The following is a 16,739-nucleotide window of genomic DNA, read 5'->3' on the forward strand; positions in this document are numbered from 1 at the left end:
GTCATTTGCTGCCTTCTTTTAACAACCAAGTGGACAAGTTGCTGACAGAACTCCATGACAAAGGATAGCAAGCGAGCGAGGCTGTTGCTGAAGTTAAAACAAGACTGAGGCTCAATTGCTGACGACAAAACTGAAAATAGAAGAACTGCCTTTTGAAATCTGACAAAAGGCTACCTGAAGTGCGGCGTTTGGTTTCTAAAAGACAGCGCTGGCCCTCTCATGAGGCAGGATGAGGCCACCTCTAAGAAAGGGATTTTTCCTGGTTCTGGAATGGTCACATCCAGAATTCTGGGGGCCAAAGTCACCCCCTCAAGCCCTCTCAAGAATTTGATAGAACTTACAGCTTGTGCTGTAAGTGAGGAGGGGGAATCCCTCCATTTCCGGGTTCTTAAGCAGAGGAACTGTCTGGGCAAGGCGAAGCCCTGTGGTGCTACAAAACATGAGGGGTACTGTAGTCTCCTGTCCTCTACGCTCTGTGCAGGGTGCTCCCAGGAAACGACAGGACCCTTACTTCTTGGCAGTGCGACAGGGCTTAGCTAATGGCCTTTTTACCATTCCACCAGAATTCCCAGGCCATTTCTATCTTGGAAGACAGCACTGTGTAAGTCATGCAGTTGGTACTCTAACTCCATAAATTCACACAGAATCCTCCTGAGGAGTGGGATACATAGTGCTCCATAGCTTTTAAAGCACACCCCTGGGTGGTTTACAGTTATGCAGGCTACACATTGCCCTCCGCCAGCAAGCATTACAACTCAATGCGAACACTGAAGTAACACTCAACTGTCACTCCAGTCATTCTTCTCCTTTGCCTCTGGCAGCAAAATCATCATCATCTTAGAAGCAGGACTGGAAGGGACCCTATAGATCATCAAATCTAGCCCCTGTCTAGTAGGCATAGTGGGGAATTGAACTCCCAGCCTCTGGCTCCACAGCCAGAAACCTCAACTACTGAGCTATTCAGCAGCTATATCATGAGCTAGCTTTAGAGTTTGGACAGTTTATTTCTTTGGACTACATCTCCCAGAATTTCCCAACCAGTACAGCCAATGGCTGTACTCAGAGAGATTCACTCAATAGGACTGCTGTTCCCTCTGCCACACCTCAGTCACCAGTCCTTCATTATTTTATGCAATCGAGGAAAAAGGAAGGCTTCTGTCGGTTCATCAATATGAGCAATGCTTGCTGTTGGACTGCAACTCCCACTCAGATACACTGGGGTGGCATCAAATGGGCATCCTGTGGACTGCAGGATGCTTACAGCCCTCAGGGCATTTTTGCATCCCCCAGGCCACCAACTTTGAAGACCTTGGACATTCCCCCATGACTCTTTCATCTCCACAAAAAATCCAAATCCAAAATGGAATCCAGAAATCACCTGGTCCTTCTTGTTTTGTTTAACTAGCCTTTTTTGGCCATTCGCTGCAGGTTAAACTGCAGAAGCCTCTGTGCTGCAAGGTCAGAAGACCTGCAGTCCTAAGATCGAATCCACCCAACGGAGTGAGCCCCCATCGCTTGTCCCAGCTCCCGCCAACCTAGCAGTTCGAAAGCATGAAAAATGCAAAAATGTAAGTAGATAAATAGGTACCACCATGGTGGGAAGGTAAACGGTGTTCCGTGTCTAGTCACGCTGGCCACGTGACCACGGAGGATTGTCTGTGGACAAACGCTAGCTCTAATGGGTTGGAAATGGAGATGAGCACCACCCCTTAGAGTCAGACACAACTGGACAAAATTGTCAAGGGGAATCTGCACCTTTACCTAGGCTTGCCATGGCCCTTGGCAACATCTGGGACCTCAATTTGGCCACCAAGACCACAGAGATTCTTCACCCCTGCTTTACACTGACTCTGCTGGCTAGAGCTGATGGGAGCTGCAGTCCAACAACGCCTGAGAAGCCATCCATTCTCCACCCCCAATTTGAACTTTGCCTGAGCAAAGACCTATATTGTGTCCAAACCCCACACTTTCTCCCTAGTGACTACCATGTTTATCCTCCAGTCTGCAGGGAATGGTTAGACTGATGTCTCGTCATGTGTCAATGTGTCCTTGCTCTCAATCCTGGGGAAAGGGTGTGTCTGAACACGGCTCCATGAGAAGGCAGGTCTACATTCCTCTCCTTCCTGCATTTTGAGTACCCACCTGATATACATTCCTACAGCATAGGCCACCAGGAAAGCATTGTCCAGAGCCCCAAAGAGTTCCTTATAGTTGTCCTGATCTGGAAGAAGAAAGGGGGGCACCTGTTAAAGGCTGATTCTGTAGGAGGCTCACATTCAACAGGAATACTCAAATTCATAAGAGGCCTAAAGGCCTGAAATCACCAAATTTGAACAATTGACCAAGGCACAAACATCCGCCCTGGGAAAAACAGTCTCTGTCTCCTGACCAATCGCAGGCAAAGCCGGCTCCAAAGGCATTTGTCGATTCCAAGCGAACTTCCTACATTTGGGGCACCTGCTTCCATATTAATCGGTTTATGGAAAAGCTCTTGAGAACAGCTTCCTCTCCTGCCTCCTCATGTGGTACAGTCCCTCCATGGGGCTCCATTACTAGCTCTTTTTAATTTCACCTCAACCCCATGTCTCTGTGCATTTAATCTCCAGGTTTATTTTCTGCAAAGAAGCAATATTAAGAACCTGTCACACACAGTCATTGCAAGAGTCAGGAAGATTAAAAAGACTATGAAGCACAATTGCATGTTAATACAGGGCCACATGAACAATAAATAGTAACTATAATGACACTACCGTTCCCTCTTATTTCCTGTTCTCCTTGCTGTCCCTTTTATATAAACTACTGCTCCTGAGCGCCCACTTAGTGCCACTTTCCACCTTTCCTGAGAAACTCAGCTCAGTTGACATGGCCTTTGGTTGGCCCTCTGAATCCTCACTCTGATCCGTGGCCAAGCTCTAAAGCAGGTTTAACTGCTTTGGCCCATCTTTGTCCCTCTCTACCCTTGGTGGAGCAGCAGAATGTGGCCAGTTCAACCTTCAGCATCTCCACTTAAAAGCAAAGGGTTAGAAAATGTTGGGAAAGGCTTCTCTCAATCTGAATCTTTAAGCAGGAGGTCAGAGCCGATGCTATATGGTGTGCTGGATACAGTATGGGGAAGATTCCTATTCTCCCTTCCTTCATTGTTTGTCTTCTCCGTTGTCTGCTTTAGCGGCAACCTGTCCCATTTTATTCAAGCAACATTGAAAAACCACTTTCCCCAACCCCGTGTTTTCTAGATGCTTCGAACAACCCTTTTAACACTGTGATGGATGTGACTAATGGCATATATTTAGAAGGCACCATATGAAGGGAGGTTGTACACCTGACGGCACACTAGAATCAATCATTTTTTGAACAATAAAAGAGTCACTGGGCTCCATTTAGCGGGTTCCAAAGCAAAGGTGGGCAACTTGTGCCCCCCAGGTGTTACCGAGTTACAACTCCTTACCAACCCTAGCTAGCAGAACCAACGATGAGAAACACTTAAGAGACATACTTTACCCATCTCTTGTTTCAAAGTCTAAGTCAGGGATGGGGAATGTGTGTCGCTTCAGATGTTATTGGGTTTCATTCATAAAATTCATCAGCGTTGGCTGAGTTGGGGTGATGGGAGAGGCAGTCCGACAACATCTTAAGAGCCACAAACTGTCCACCTCTAGCCTAACTGCACTGGGAACCACCTTCAAGCAATCTATAATGAGGCTCATAATACAAATAATGGAGGGTTAGATAAGCCAGGTTGTAAAATCTATGTAAAATAAACCATTAGCCTATAAGGCATTTTATTTGGGTTATTAAATATGACTTAAGTAGGACTGAAGTATAGAGAGAAGATAAAGGCCACAGTGTCACCTACAATTTCTAGGAAGGGGGCCCTGTATCCACATTTCGGAGTTCCTGGAAATAAAGTTTGTGGCCTAATGGAGAAACACTATCCACGCCCCACGGGAGAAAGAATAGCTCTAAAAGCCACCTGGGAAAAAAGGAAAACGGCTGATAGCATTTTCATATCTATTAATACAAGAACTAGCCTCCTACCAAGCTAGGCCATTGGCTCACCTAGTCCAGTCTTATCGGATGGGCAACAACACTGCACAACTTCATACAGAAGGGTTCTGCACCTCCACCTAGAGATGCCAGCTCCCCCCACACACACACCCCTTCACTTGCAGACACCAGATCTTGAATCCTGGACCTTTTGCATGCAAAACATGATCCCCAACACTGAGCCACCACCTTCCCCTGCAGGACCACAGAAAGCTTCCTGATACCTTCCAACTATTGACCCATGTGGGACACAGAATAGGCCCAAGCTTGTGGCCATCCAGAAATCGATGAAATAATGCTCCCATCACAGCTCACCATTGGCCAAGCCAGCTAGATGACAAGAAATAGAGAGCAGCACTATCCTGGAGGATCACAGATCCATCAGCCCTGATATATGTGGTCTGGCAGTCCAGGATCTTTCCCCATGGGTCGAATCTGTGAGCTTTTTCAAGCACAACAAGGGCACCACTCTAAGCTATACACAGTATGCTATTCTTTGATTCTCCTCCAACAATGGCACAACCAAGAAGGTGTCCACTCTTTCCAAAGGCTGGCCATTCTAACTGGGGGATCCTGGGAGCTGTAGTCACTCAGATTCTTTCAGTGAAAGAGGTACTACAAGACAAGCGTCTTACCAAAGGGCTCCCAGTCACACCACGTCGTGCTGTTTGAACCATTGTTTGGATTGGGTCCTCGTGAGGAACAATTATAATGCAGCTCGCTCTGGCAAAAGGAAAAAGGGAAAGGACAGGCTTGCATTAACGTTATGATTATGATTATAAACAGTGTTTTCAATACATATAGGGGTTTAAGAAGTACGTGAGGGTAGTTCCCTGCCTCAGGAAACTTGTAATCTAAAAATGACACAAGAAGATAACGGAGCAATGGTAGGAAAAGTGATGCACAGCTCAGAGTAGTGGAACACATGTTCAGTTCTAGCACATCTCATATTTTCTCCATGTAAACCTCCCTGTACGCCAGAGAACATGTTCCCAAGTAAGCATTTATACCATTGCTGGGGAAGGTGAGGATTTCTAGATTTTGCTGGACTACAATTCCCACAATCCGTGCTGTCTGCGGCTAGTGGACAACATCTGGAGAACCCCAGGTTCCCCACCCCTGGTGTCAAGGATTGTGGACTATTCCAAACATCCATTCCCCGCATGTTCAAAATACGCTTCTGACTGCCAGGGCTTTGTGCTACTTACCTTTACAATACTAATGGGTTTCCGTGAGAGATGGAAAGTGGTATAGCATAGGAAGGTCAGCACAAGAATCAGTCCTCGATACCTAAAAAAGACCATATGAGACTGTGAATGGAAAACAATGAAACCTTAACAACATGTTTGTGGGTTGAACCAATACATAGAGAACACCAGCCAAAACTGATTGGTTTTCCAATCACCTTGCAAGCATCTCTCCTATATCAGGTATGGGCAGATCTTAGGAGAAACTAGAGTGGATTCCCTAAATATGTTTGGCTCCAAGAATGTTTAAAATGTTTAGTGCACAATCTTTAAACACATGTAAGCGTCACTGAACACAACAAGCTTCACTGAACACAATTAAACACCTCTGGAAGCATGTAGAATTGTGCCACTAAGAAGCCTGTGTTTGGACTGGGTCCTTCTTTGCTTGTTTTATGTATATGATCTAAAATATTAGTATTTATGCATTCATCCATATGCATGTTATTTCACAGGTCATGCATTGAATTAGAACCTGTAATCATAACTTTTGAATTATATGCATTTCGTATTTTCCCAAACGTTGGCAAGTTGAAGAGAAATGGACACACACGTTGGTTGTCAACCTCATTAAACACAATGGTATTTGCTCCCAAGTAAACCTGAAAAGGGTTGCAGCATGAGTTAACTCATGAAGAGCTTGAGAGATGGAGAAACGAAGCCTCCAATGTCAAGGCGTGGGAATCAGGGTTTGGAAAAGAGTTAGGAATCGGAGCTTTGACATCTACAACTCCCCCAAATCTTGCCTGCCAATGTGAGGATGCTGGCTGCCAATTCTAGGAATTGTAGCCCTTGAAAATATTTTCCAAGTTCGACAGGGATCTGCCCTATAGGGACGGTTTGGTCCATCAGGCCCAGTAAAGCTGACACTGACTGGCAACAGCACTCCAGGGTTTCAGGCTAGTTCGCTTCCAACCCTAGCTAGAGATGCAAGGATTAAGACCATGATGTTCTGTGTGCAAAACCTATGCTAATCTACAGAGCTGCAGCAACCCCTGTTCGAAAGCAGCAGCCTACACGCCAGCCAACTGTTGTCCTTTGCTTCCTCTTTTTCTCATGCAAGAAAAAAGAATGTCTCTCCATTCACCACTGCAAGGCAACCACAACAAACAACTCTAAGCATGTTCTCAAAGTCACATGAGAACAGTGGTGGCAATTCAGATATGTGAAGACAGCCTTCTGTGGTCAGTAAGGGCCAAAGACTCACTCATTCCATCCTCATAAGAAAGAAGGATATCAGCACCTCACAAGACCAAGCTTATCAACGTGATGTGAGATGAGCAGGATACAGCACTTCAGCTTGTCAAGGTCACTCAGAAAGAAGCAACACCAGACAGTCTGCAAGGATCATGTGGAATGAGGAGGAATGGTTAAGCATAGAGAGGACCCACCTGTGCTTTGGATTCCCCAAAGAGGAAAGAAGGACAAGGGACCAGAGATCAGATAATGGGAAAGTTCAGACATCAGGGTAAGCCAGAGAGAGATTCAGAGAACCTGGACAGACCAGTTAAGAGGGAGCAATTGGGATCTAAATGTTATGATAGTTTCTCAGGGGTGGCTCATGAGATTTGGACTCTCCCTACTTCGTACAACTACTACACATGCCAGGCCATCTGCTTCTTATGGATCATATGCAGTTCAAGATTCTTATACTCTGTAACTACAAACATCAAACAGTTGTGCAGAGCTGTGATTTACAGCAGCAACAACATCAACAGCAGGTTGTGTTCCATGCAGAAGCTTCTTATATACACATGTTCCTCCTTAAACCTTTGGTTTTCTCTCTCTCTCTCTCTTATCCACTTGCTCAGCCCCTGCCTCTTATACTGTACATCTGTTTTGTTTTAAAGCAGAAGTGAAACCGACAGCACAGAAAAAACTAGAAGCAGCTGTTTTGTTCCTAAGTGGACAGAATAGGATTTCCTTGCTGTGTCTGCTTTCTGAGCTTCTCTTCAGAGCAGTGTTTGGTACTTTAAAACAATAGATTTGTTTGACAATGTTGCCTTGTTGCAATGAACATTGCCAATACACCCTTCCTTGTAAATATGTCAATTACACTTTATAGGAGCTTCCGAATCGGTCAGATTTCCTTCACTTTAAAGATCTGTGTTTCCCTGTAAGTAAATGGAAAAATCTAGAAATAGCAGGGTGTTCAGAAATGATGCATCTGTTGAAAATTCAAGGGTTACCTCAACATCTGATGATTAGAGGAGCATATTGGTATATTGATTATTTGTACAGATAGCTGTCTACAGAAGCTACACTCCACACATCCGGAAAAGTAGAATGATAGAATAGTTGGTTTGGACGGAGCTTTTAAGGCCACTGAGTCCAACCCCTTTCTCAATGCAGTAATCCAAACTAAAGTATATCTGACAGGTGATTGCTTAATTTTCTCTTGAATGTCTCCAGCACACCACCTCACAAGGTAATTGGTTCCATTGTCATACTGCTCTAACAGTTAAGAAGTTTTTTCCTGATGTTTAGCCTAAGATTGGCTTCTTATAGCTTGAGCTCAATTCTCTTACCTGGACCCACTGGGGTTGAAGCTGGGACCTTCAACAAACAAACCGTTTGCTTTAAAAACTGGACTCTGGTTCCTGCTTTCTGTACTAGTGTCTGCTCAAAACTTCAGATTTTCCCAGTGTTTACTGAATATACACAGCTAAGCACAGAATATCAGGATAAGAAAGGGCTGGAGCTGCAGCTGGAATGCTTACTTAGAGTTAAAGAAATCTATTGGCATCCTCCTTGGAAAGGAATTGCCTCCCCATGTTAATAGGCTATCAACAAATTGCTTAGAATCAAGGCTATGTGACGGGTCTCTAGATGTTTACCTAGGGATCACAGACAGTGTTCGTTCAAGATAACAGAGAAATCATATTCTGGTTTTGACGTCTGCACACCTTCAAAGATCGAGACCTCATGTCTGCATGGAAAATAATGACCTGCCTCAACATAAACTTTGAAACATAATTGCCCGGAGCCATATGGAGGCCATGAGATTCTTTGCCTCCTCTTGGTCATCATCTATTAAGAGACAAGCTTCAGTTAAGACTGATGGCATAGCACAACGGTGTCTACGAAAGCCACAGTTCTTGGGCAGCTGTATTTCTGGAATGCAGGGAGCAACATATGCCATTGTAGGAGCAGCTTCATCAAACAGCAAGTTATACAGGGATGATGGGGAGGCTATTACTTGATGGAGTAAAAAAAGGTTTCTGCTGCTCCATCCATCAGGATCTGAACCACATGTGTTCGAATAACAAGATGGGGCTACTGATTCGGCATGAGGAAGATTTCAAATGTTCCCCAATATACTGGGTATACTCAGGACAATGTGTAATTCACAGAGTGATTTATGGCTGTCAATCTGGAAAGCTTTAAAAATGGGCTACATAAATTCACAGAGGACAGAGTCTTCATGGACTATTAGACAGAGCTTGTAGTTGGGATAGCTATATACCAAGTATATTGGCATTACACAGAGCAGTTTGATAACACTTTAATTCTCGCTTCTAGGTGGGTATTTTGGAGAGGTAATAAGAATTTCCTGCTAGAGAACTCTAATGCTGTAGTTCAATGGAGTACATTAGAGCATTTTTAGCAGAGCATTCAAGCTCCCTCATCAAACCACAAACCCCAGGATTCCACCAAATGAATCTATAAGAGTGAAAGGGGTACCAAAGTGCTGTACCAGTTTGGAATCTGATCAGCGATTATAAATGTTACGTCTTCAGACGACAACTCCCCGAATTCCCAGAGTCCAAAAAAGTAACATTTCCAAGCTCTGGATCTGATTACGGATCCAATACGCCACCCCCTCCTGTCCTGTCACAAGCGGTGGGGCCAACAGCATATATTTTATGTTGCTCCTGAAGTCCATTCATTTAAACCCTTCCTTTAACACAACTACCGAAGGCACCGGGGAGCCTGTTCGCCTCTGCACTGAGTGTATAATTAGCCTCAACTTGGAGAAGTGGGCAGTTTTAAGAAGGGGCCTGGCTGTACCACAGCTGGAGCTTTCTCTTAATTAGGTCAGCAGGTTAATTAGGGAACGGAGGAGTCTGCTAAAAAGGACTCCAAGGAGGCGTTTAACAGCCTAATTGTAATGGGGAAGGGAGGTCTTCATATTGGAAGGGTAGGATTAACCTGTCCCTCTCCCCCACCCCACACGCACTTCAATCAGGCTTTTAAAAGCCTCCGCTGCCACCAACAGAGACTTCTCAAAGGCCTCTCCTGCAGCTGGGAGAGGAGGGGAACTTCCTTATCTCTCATCACTGAACAGAGATAAGACCTACAGGAAGCTAGTAGGCTGAATGAGGACCTCCCGGGGCTGTATGTGGCCCACAGAGGGAGGTTCCTTGTTCCTGAACCAGTCTGTAGGCAATTGAGACAGTTTGTACTGACACAGTGGGTTGAAAACTCAAGTAAGAAAGTTAAGGCATGTTACTCTTTTACAGAGACCACCTGGATATGTGGGACTCTGTTTGAAGGAAGATCTGGAGTAGGAACGCCCATTTGCTGAGTGAGATTCACATCAGGAGGGCCTCCTCCCTCGCAGCTGTGATTGTCTGGAAGCTGCTTTGAAGAGGCAGTGTTGAACCTGGAGGCTGCATCGTTGCTAGGAGCCCCCAATCGCCATGTCTTGCATGAACCTTTGAACTCTCCTTGAAATCCATTAAAGCCAGCAGGGCCATTTCTGTTTCCAGCAGTAGCCCTATTTGGATGTTCTATCCAGGCTGGCACTGTGAATACACTTAAGCCAGCAGCACATACTGCGGCCCCCTCCCTTGCTGCCCCAGGTCTGAAGAGACTCATCCGTAGGCTGTGCTCCTTTTTAGACATCTTCATATTGCCAATGTAAATAATGCCTACATAGGGCTATAGAGTTCTCACAAAAGAGCCTTTTCCAACCTCACCTTTCCTAGAGAAATTGGACTAAAAATCTCATCATCCCCCTTGGATTGGATGTGGCTGATGGTTGGTGTAGTCCAGCACATCTGGAGGTCACCCAGTTGGGTCAAGCCATTCCCTGTTTTGATTGTGACCTTTGTCTGATAGCCTTATGTCTATATTTTAATGCAACCAAATGACAGTCTCCGGAATATTTCCTTTACATGATTCTCAAGTGGAAGGAGCGGTTGATAATAAGGCAGAGCGGCAGCAGGTCAGCGCAGTTAAAAAGGAATGTGGGCTGCTGAGTCATGAGTGTAGAAGGGACGGTGAAGATGGATGGACAAAGGAATGTAGACAGCAGGAAAGAAATCAAGCCATGGAAAGCCCTAGCTAGGATTAAATGACAGGTTATGGCAGATATCCAGGGCAAAATCAGTTCCATGTGTAAGATTATGACTTTACAAAGGCTAAAGCTACCTTTGCACTTTGGCCAGTTCTTGCCTCAGAGCCATCTGGTACCTTCACTGGAGGTTCGTAAACAAAAGTTAGATCACTGTCTGTCCTATCTGTCGAGTAGACCAGATAGGTGGGGTATAAATCAAATAAATAAATAAACAAATAAATGCTCTAGCTGTGGACTGTGCATCATTAGGGGGCAAGGCTGGATAAGACTTTCCAATGTGCAGGTCTATGTTTTTATGCTCATTTCCCTCCCTCATTTACATGTCACGATAAGGCACCCCAAAGAGCGAAACTTAGAAAAATTCCCAAGGACTGCATTCCAGTCGTGGACAGGACAAAATATAAAAGATGAAAAAAAAATCAGTGTATTTTAAATATTTCATTGCTAGTAACTAAGTCTTAAGCTAAGTGTTTAGCGCAGAGTTGGGTATCTGGCTGTGGAGCCAGAGGTTGGGAGTTCAATTCCCCATTGTGCCTCCAATGGGGAGAAGAGCCAAACTGTGTGGCTTTGGGCAAGTTGCGCAGTTCCAGGGTGTCCCTCGAAGAAGGGAATTCTGAAATGGGTCACTGTACATCAGAACTGATTGAGGGCACATGATTATTATTATTAACTAAGTCTTAGGAGAGGCATTTCAACTTTAGAATAGAGGAAAAAACTGTATAAAATTAGTGAAATCATTAGATGGTCATCTAGGGAACTTCACACCCCCAGATCTTGACTGCCCTTGATATAAATGATATACTATACACAGAGAGATTCAGTTTCACAATCACTCCTTGTGCTTTTTCCATGTTGGGCATAATTTTAATTCTATCATGTTGCCCGCCTGCCCCCGCCCATACTTCCTTATTCTTCTCCTCACTTCATATAGAGGTGACCTAGGAAGTGCTAAAACAGATGTCTACAGAAGTATCGATGGGTGTGAAGGGGTTGTGCTGAACAAACAGAAGCACACAACAGTGCAGATTCAGTGTGTGAATTAAATCTACCCAAACAAAAAACATCCAGGACCTTTGAAGATAATAAGTGTTTTTGGGGGGGGGGCATATGCACCCACAGATTGCCATCCTCTTCATTGGAAGCATGGAGGGTTGCCTCTGTTGCCAGATGTGGGGGCTCAAGAAAGATATGAAGGAAGAAACACAAAAGTGACAGGCATTGAAGATTATCTTTACATCGGCTGTTCAACAAACAGGAGTGTGGGATCAGGTGGGGGTGCTGCTTCTGGACCATTAATAAACAGAATGACCAGTAGGATGATGAAAAAAGACCTTTGTTCAGCCCAAGAACAGGCCTAAATGCAACTGCCAGTCCCAACTAGAGTGGAACCATTCTATCAATGAACGTTAGTCAATACTTCTGTAAGCACTCACTCCTTTTCATCAATTCAGTGGGCTGGAATCTCCCATTGGCCCAAATCCAGTTGCTTAGCATAGCAAGCTGCAGTTACAGTAGACCTGTTGAATCAATGGAGATTTGGTGAGTCAACTCCTCTGTAAGTTTCACTGACCATTTTAGTTGACCTTATTTTAGCCTTGAAATTTATTTATTTATTTATTTATTTATTTATTTATTTATTTATTTATTTATTTGATTTATATGCCGCCCACTCTACCCAAAGGTCTCTGGGCGGCTCACAACAACCAAAATTCAATGGAGTAAAACAAAATGATTAAAATACAGTTAAAATACAATTAAAATACAATTAAAAATACAATTAAAATTGCCATCATTAAGACCCACAGTTAATGTTAAATTAGTGTATACTCGTTTGAATCAATAGAACTTAGAGGAATTGACTTACCAAATCCCCATTGATTCAATGGACCTACATTAACTTCAGTATTAAGCAAATGGATTTTGGCTACTGATTCAATGCATCAACTCTAGATGGGACTAATACCCTGTTTCCCTGAAAATAAGACCTAACCTGAAAATAAGCCCTAGTATGATTTTTCAGGATGCTCGTCATATAAGCCCTACCCCCAAAATAAGTCCCAGTTAAGCGAAACCCCGTCCTCCACCAATGTGCAGCATTGTGCAGCAATCGGAAGATGATGACATGACTGTAAAATAAAATATCCCCTGAAAATAAGCCTTAATGCATTTTTTGGAGCAAAAATTAATATGAGACCCTGTCTTATTTTCGGGGAAACACGGTAGCTGGATTTAGCCCCTCGGACAATAATTCCCAACTGTGTTTTCCCAGACGTTCTTGAACTGCCACTCCCAGAAGCCTTCGCCACTAGCTGTGTTGGCCAGGATTTCTGGGAGTTGCAGTCCAAGAACGTCAATGGAACACAAGGTTGGGAAGCGCTGCCCTAGAGTTTAAATGCTCCTTCCCATCACCAAATAAGAAAACAAGCAAGCAACGGAAGTTCTTTCAACAGCATTTCATCTGCACTGCCTCACATCTGAATACCAAATCCTGACTGATTCTGCAGTCATCCATCTTTTGTTCACAAAAATCTAACATAAAATACCTTGGCAACATTTGCAGCGTTTTCGTCTGTGACTATTCATTAGGAGCTTTGTCTATTCATTCCACGAAATGGCACTGCAGAGTGATGACCCTTTTTGCATGTAAAGTTAGGCTGTCATGTACACAGTGGACTCAGAAACCAGGTAGGGAGTGCAAAAAATTCAGTCTCAGAAAGTAAGTGTAATTTTGTCCAGGAACCACTGAAATAGCTGAATAAGAGGGGGGGTACAAGCTACAGTGGGTTCAAAGAGTAAATTAATTGACAGGATAAGCTTTCTTCTTCCAGACGATGGGATCTCTTCAGATTAGCTTAAACTTGATAAATACCATTGTTTCTTCTAGCCCATCACACACAATACACTTTCCTTGTGATAGGTATGTAAGCTAGATAAAACTTTTGCTGACCCAGGTGCCCTGGGCAAAGTTTATTTCTGTCATGTTCTGGGCACATAAGAGAATCTCTAAAAGGTAAAAGTATCCTTGTGAACAGCAGTGAGCTTGTAGCAAAAAATCAGTAGAGTAAATCATAACCCTGAAGTGACGCTTGTTATTAAAAGTGACTGGAGAAACAGCATGTTTGATTTTTTTAAAACTTTCCCAACGCAGTGGTTTAGGTATCTGGCTGTGGAGCTAGAGGTTGGGAGTTCAATTCCCCACTGTGCCTCCTGACGAGGAAAACCAGCCTGGGTGGCCTTGGGCAAGCTGCAGAATTTCAGGGCTGCCCCCAGAAGAAGGGAATGATAAACCACTTCTGAGTATTATCCACCTAAATGTGCCTGAAACGGCTTGCCGTAAGTCAAAATCAACTTGATGGCATGCAGTTATTAATTATTATATTCTAAAAGGGTTTTACAGATGTTTTCATGAGGTTCGGCTCAGGTTTTAGGGATAGAAACAGATGAAAGCTGGAGCATCATAATTGTTTGGAGCTCCTGGTTGCAGAAGCGGGGGCTCTGAGTGAAATAAAATAAAATTCAACTCAGCTGAAATCTGTACAAGAGTGAATGAAATTAATACGTTGATTTTCTTTTTGAAATATCTGATGGCTTTCAAGAAATGCCAGAAGAAAAGAGATGTACGGCAAAAAAAATAATCATTTTGCTATCAATAAAACTTACTTTTCAAAACATTCCCACTCCATCTCCCAAGTCTCCCACTTAGAATATGCACGGCTAATGGGGTTACATGTCGTGTCCCTTGCCTGGCCTTGGGCAAGACCAAGATGCCACCAGAAGGAAGAGCCGGGTAAACAACTTCTCTGTCCTTCTGGCAGCGACACCTGAAGTCAAAACTGAACAGATGACACATCACCAATTAAAATAATTTGGGATTGTCATCCAGGACTGTTGGCTTCCAAACTGGCAGTCAATCCAATTTTAATGTCATACTTCTGTATCTGCAGGAGTGTTCTGGAAAGATGTCCATGAGGAAATATATACAGAAAATGTAACATTGGGATGGAAAGTCCATTTGACTTTTGAAGGAAGAACTCGCAAGTGTGCAGTTTCAAGAAACTAGCATCTTGGTTGCAGATTTCTTTAAACACACACACACACACACACACACACACACACACACACACAATCATAGCATGTTCCATCCAGATTTTTTCCATGGGAATCACACCACTCTTTCCAGTGAATACACTAGAAATGGATCTGGATGTGACTAAAAGGAGAATCTGGGAAGACTCCATGGAAAAACAGAAGGGAAATGGGAAGCCGGTTCCTTGCTCAGACAGACACCCTCTGGAACCGTTAAGTGCTATTTCCATCATCACAGCCATCGGAGGAGTAGATAAATTTCATTCTCACCCACCTCTCCTGGTCAGCTGAGCAGCAAGGAGAAAGCAGGGAAAGGGCAGGAGGAGAGAGCCTTGGAAAGGGAGAGGGAGCCCAAACAGGGAGGGGGCCTGTGGTTGCCAGGCCCCCCAATATTACAGCCCACAGATTAAGGGGAACCTAAGCTAAGAACTCATTTGTTAAGATGAGGCGGTGATGGGGAGGTTTGCATGGCATTCTGCCTGACTCCTTCCGTCAGCCAATCCTCCTCAGGAATGCTCTTCCTCTTCCCCTTTTTCGCACATTTGCTAGGGAATGTGCAAGGCTGTGAGTCCTGTCTCCTCACGAGGCCCCTGCAAGCATGTATGTCCTTGTAAGGATCATCGTGAGGGTGGTAGTCTTATTCACAGGAGAGGTATCAAGGTGGCGAAGGCAAAATGAGGGGATGCTTTTTAAAAGGTGGCCTCACATTTTGGGCTAAAATACCAAGTCCCTCTTGTTCTAATCCTGGATGAAAACTGACCCACTAAAAATGATAATAATAATAAAAAGCTCCAAAGTCTGATAACCTCAATGTAGTCATTATCACTCCTAGTGAAAATTCAAGCCTGCTTTTTATTCTGCCCCCCGCCCCCAATTTATTTATCTTTTAGGAACTCCGTAAGAACTCTCCTCCAACCCATGTCAAAAAGTAAAGCTTTCCCATGAAGAAGCTTCCTGGCTACCCCAAAGGGCCCAGGCCCCTTCGTGCCTTCAGTGTTCCCTCAGAACTGGGAGCGAAGAGGCCGCCCCTCCCTGGAAGCCCCGTCCTTCTGCCTGCCAGGCGCGCCCCCCCCAAGGCCCGAGCCGGGCGCCCCCCCATCTCTCTCTCTCTCTCGGGCGCGCGCGCTGGCGGCACAGCTGCGCCCGGCGCCTCCGCATCAGTCCCGCTCTTTGTCTCCGAACAAAAGGCGACGCGCCCGGTCCCCGCCGCCGGCGATGGGACGCCCGACCCCCGCAAGGGGAGAAGCCAAGCGCCCCCGGGCGCCTCCTCGCGCCAGTGCCGGCCTCCAGCCCTCCAGCCCCCCCACCCCCACCCCATCCGCCCGGGAGGAAGGGCCTCTCCCCGCAAAAGCCCGGACTTGATCAAGAAGGGGGGTCGCCAGGAGCGCCCCCAGCCCCGCCGCCGGACCCTCGGGAGGAATCCCTGGCTCGGTCCGGAACCGCCCGACCGGGTCGCCCCCCCCCCTGGCCGGCCCGATCGCCGGGGCTTACCAGCTGTCCCTGGAGAAGGAGCGAAGGAAGCGGATCCCGGGCGCGGGGATGGCTTTCATGGTCCGGCCTGGGGAGGAGGGTGGTGGTGGACGGGCGAGGCGAGCGGGAGGAGGAGAGCGAGGCGAGCGGGAGGAGGATCGGGGACGCTCGGAGACGCCTGCCCGGTCGCCTGGTTCCTTCGCTCCGCCGGCGGGGAGGGTGGCGGCCGCGGACGCCCTTTAAATGCCCCGCTGGAGCCCGGCCGGCCGGCGGGCACTCGCCGGCGATGATTCAGGCGGCCTCCCCCAAAGGGAGCGAGCAGGGGGCGGGCCGAGAGGGAAAGGGCCCGCCCCTCTGGCCGGGCGGTTGGTGTGCTCCCAGCCTGGATCTCCAGAGTCCTGGGTTCAAATCCCCGCTCCTTCATGGAAACCTACTAGGCTCAGTGGCAGGATCTGCCTTGAGGGCGCCCCCTCCCCTCCCCTCTCCCATTCCCTCTAAAATTGAATTTAGACTCGGGCTGAACAAGGGTAGCCGTCGGTCTCCATCCTGGCGTTCCTCCTGGGGTCCCCGAGCCCTCCGCCCTCCCTCCC

General features: G+C 45.9%; 1 protein-coding gene across 1 annotated transcript in view; it reads right to left on the reverse strand.

The window, feature by feature from the left end:
- The window catches only part of SLC37A2 (solute carrier family 37 member 2), a 42,226-nt gene extending 25,761 nt beyond the window's left edge, over positions 1-16,465 (reverse strand). Inside the window, exons 1-4 of the mRNA XM_072978824.2 lie at positions 16,171-16,465; positions 5,253-5,334; positions 4,680-4,767; positions 2,143-2,221 (exon numbers count right to left, since the gene is read on the reverse strand). Of these exons, the coding sequence (XP_072834925.2) occupies positions 2,143-2,221; positions 4,680-4,767; positions 5,253-5,334; positions 16,171-16,229 (308 nt within the window). The 5' untranslated portion in view covers positions 16,230-16,465. The remainder of the gene's footprint in view (positions 1-2,142; positions 2,222-4,679; positions 4,768-5,252; positions 5,335-16,170) is intronic.
- Between the last annotated feature and the right edge of the window lie 274 nt (positions 16,466-16,739).

This window comes from Pogona vitticeps, chromosome 8, assembly GCF_051106095.1.
Source record: "Pogona vitticeps strain Pit_001003342236 chromosome 8, PviZW2.1, whole genome shotgun sequence".
Taxonomy (NCBI): domain Eukaryota; kingdom Metazoa; phylum Chordata; class Lepidosauria; order Squamata; family Agamidae; genus Pogona; species Pogona vitticeps.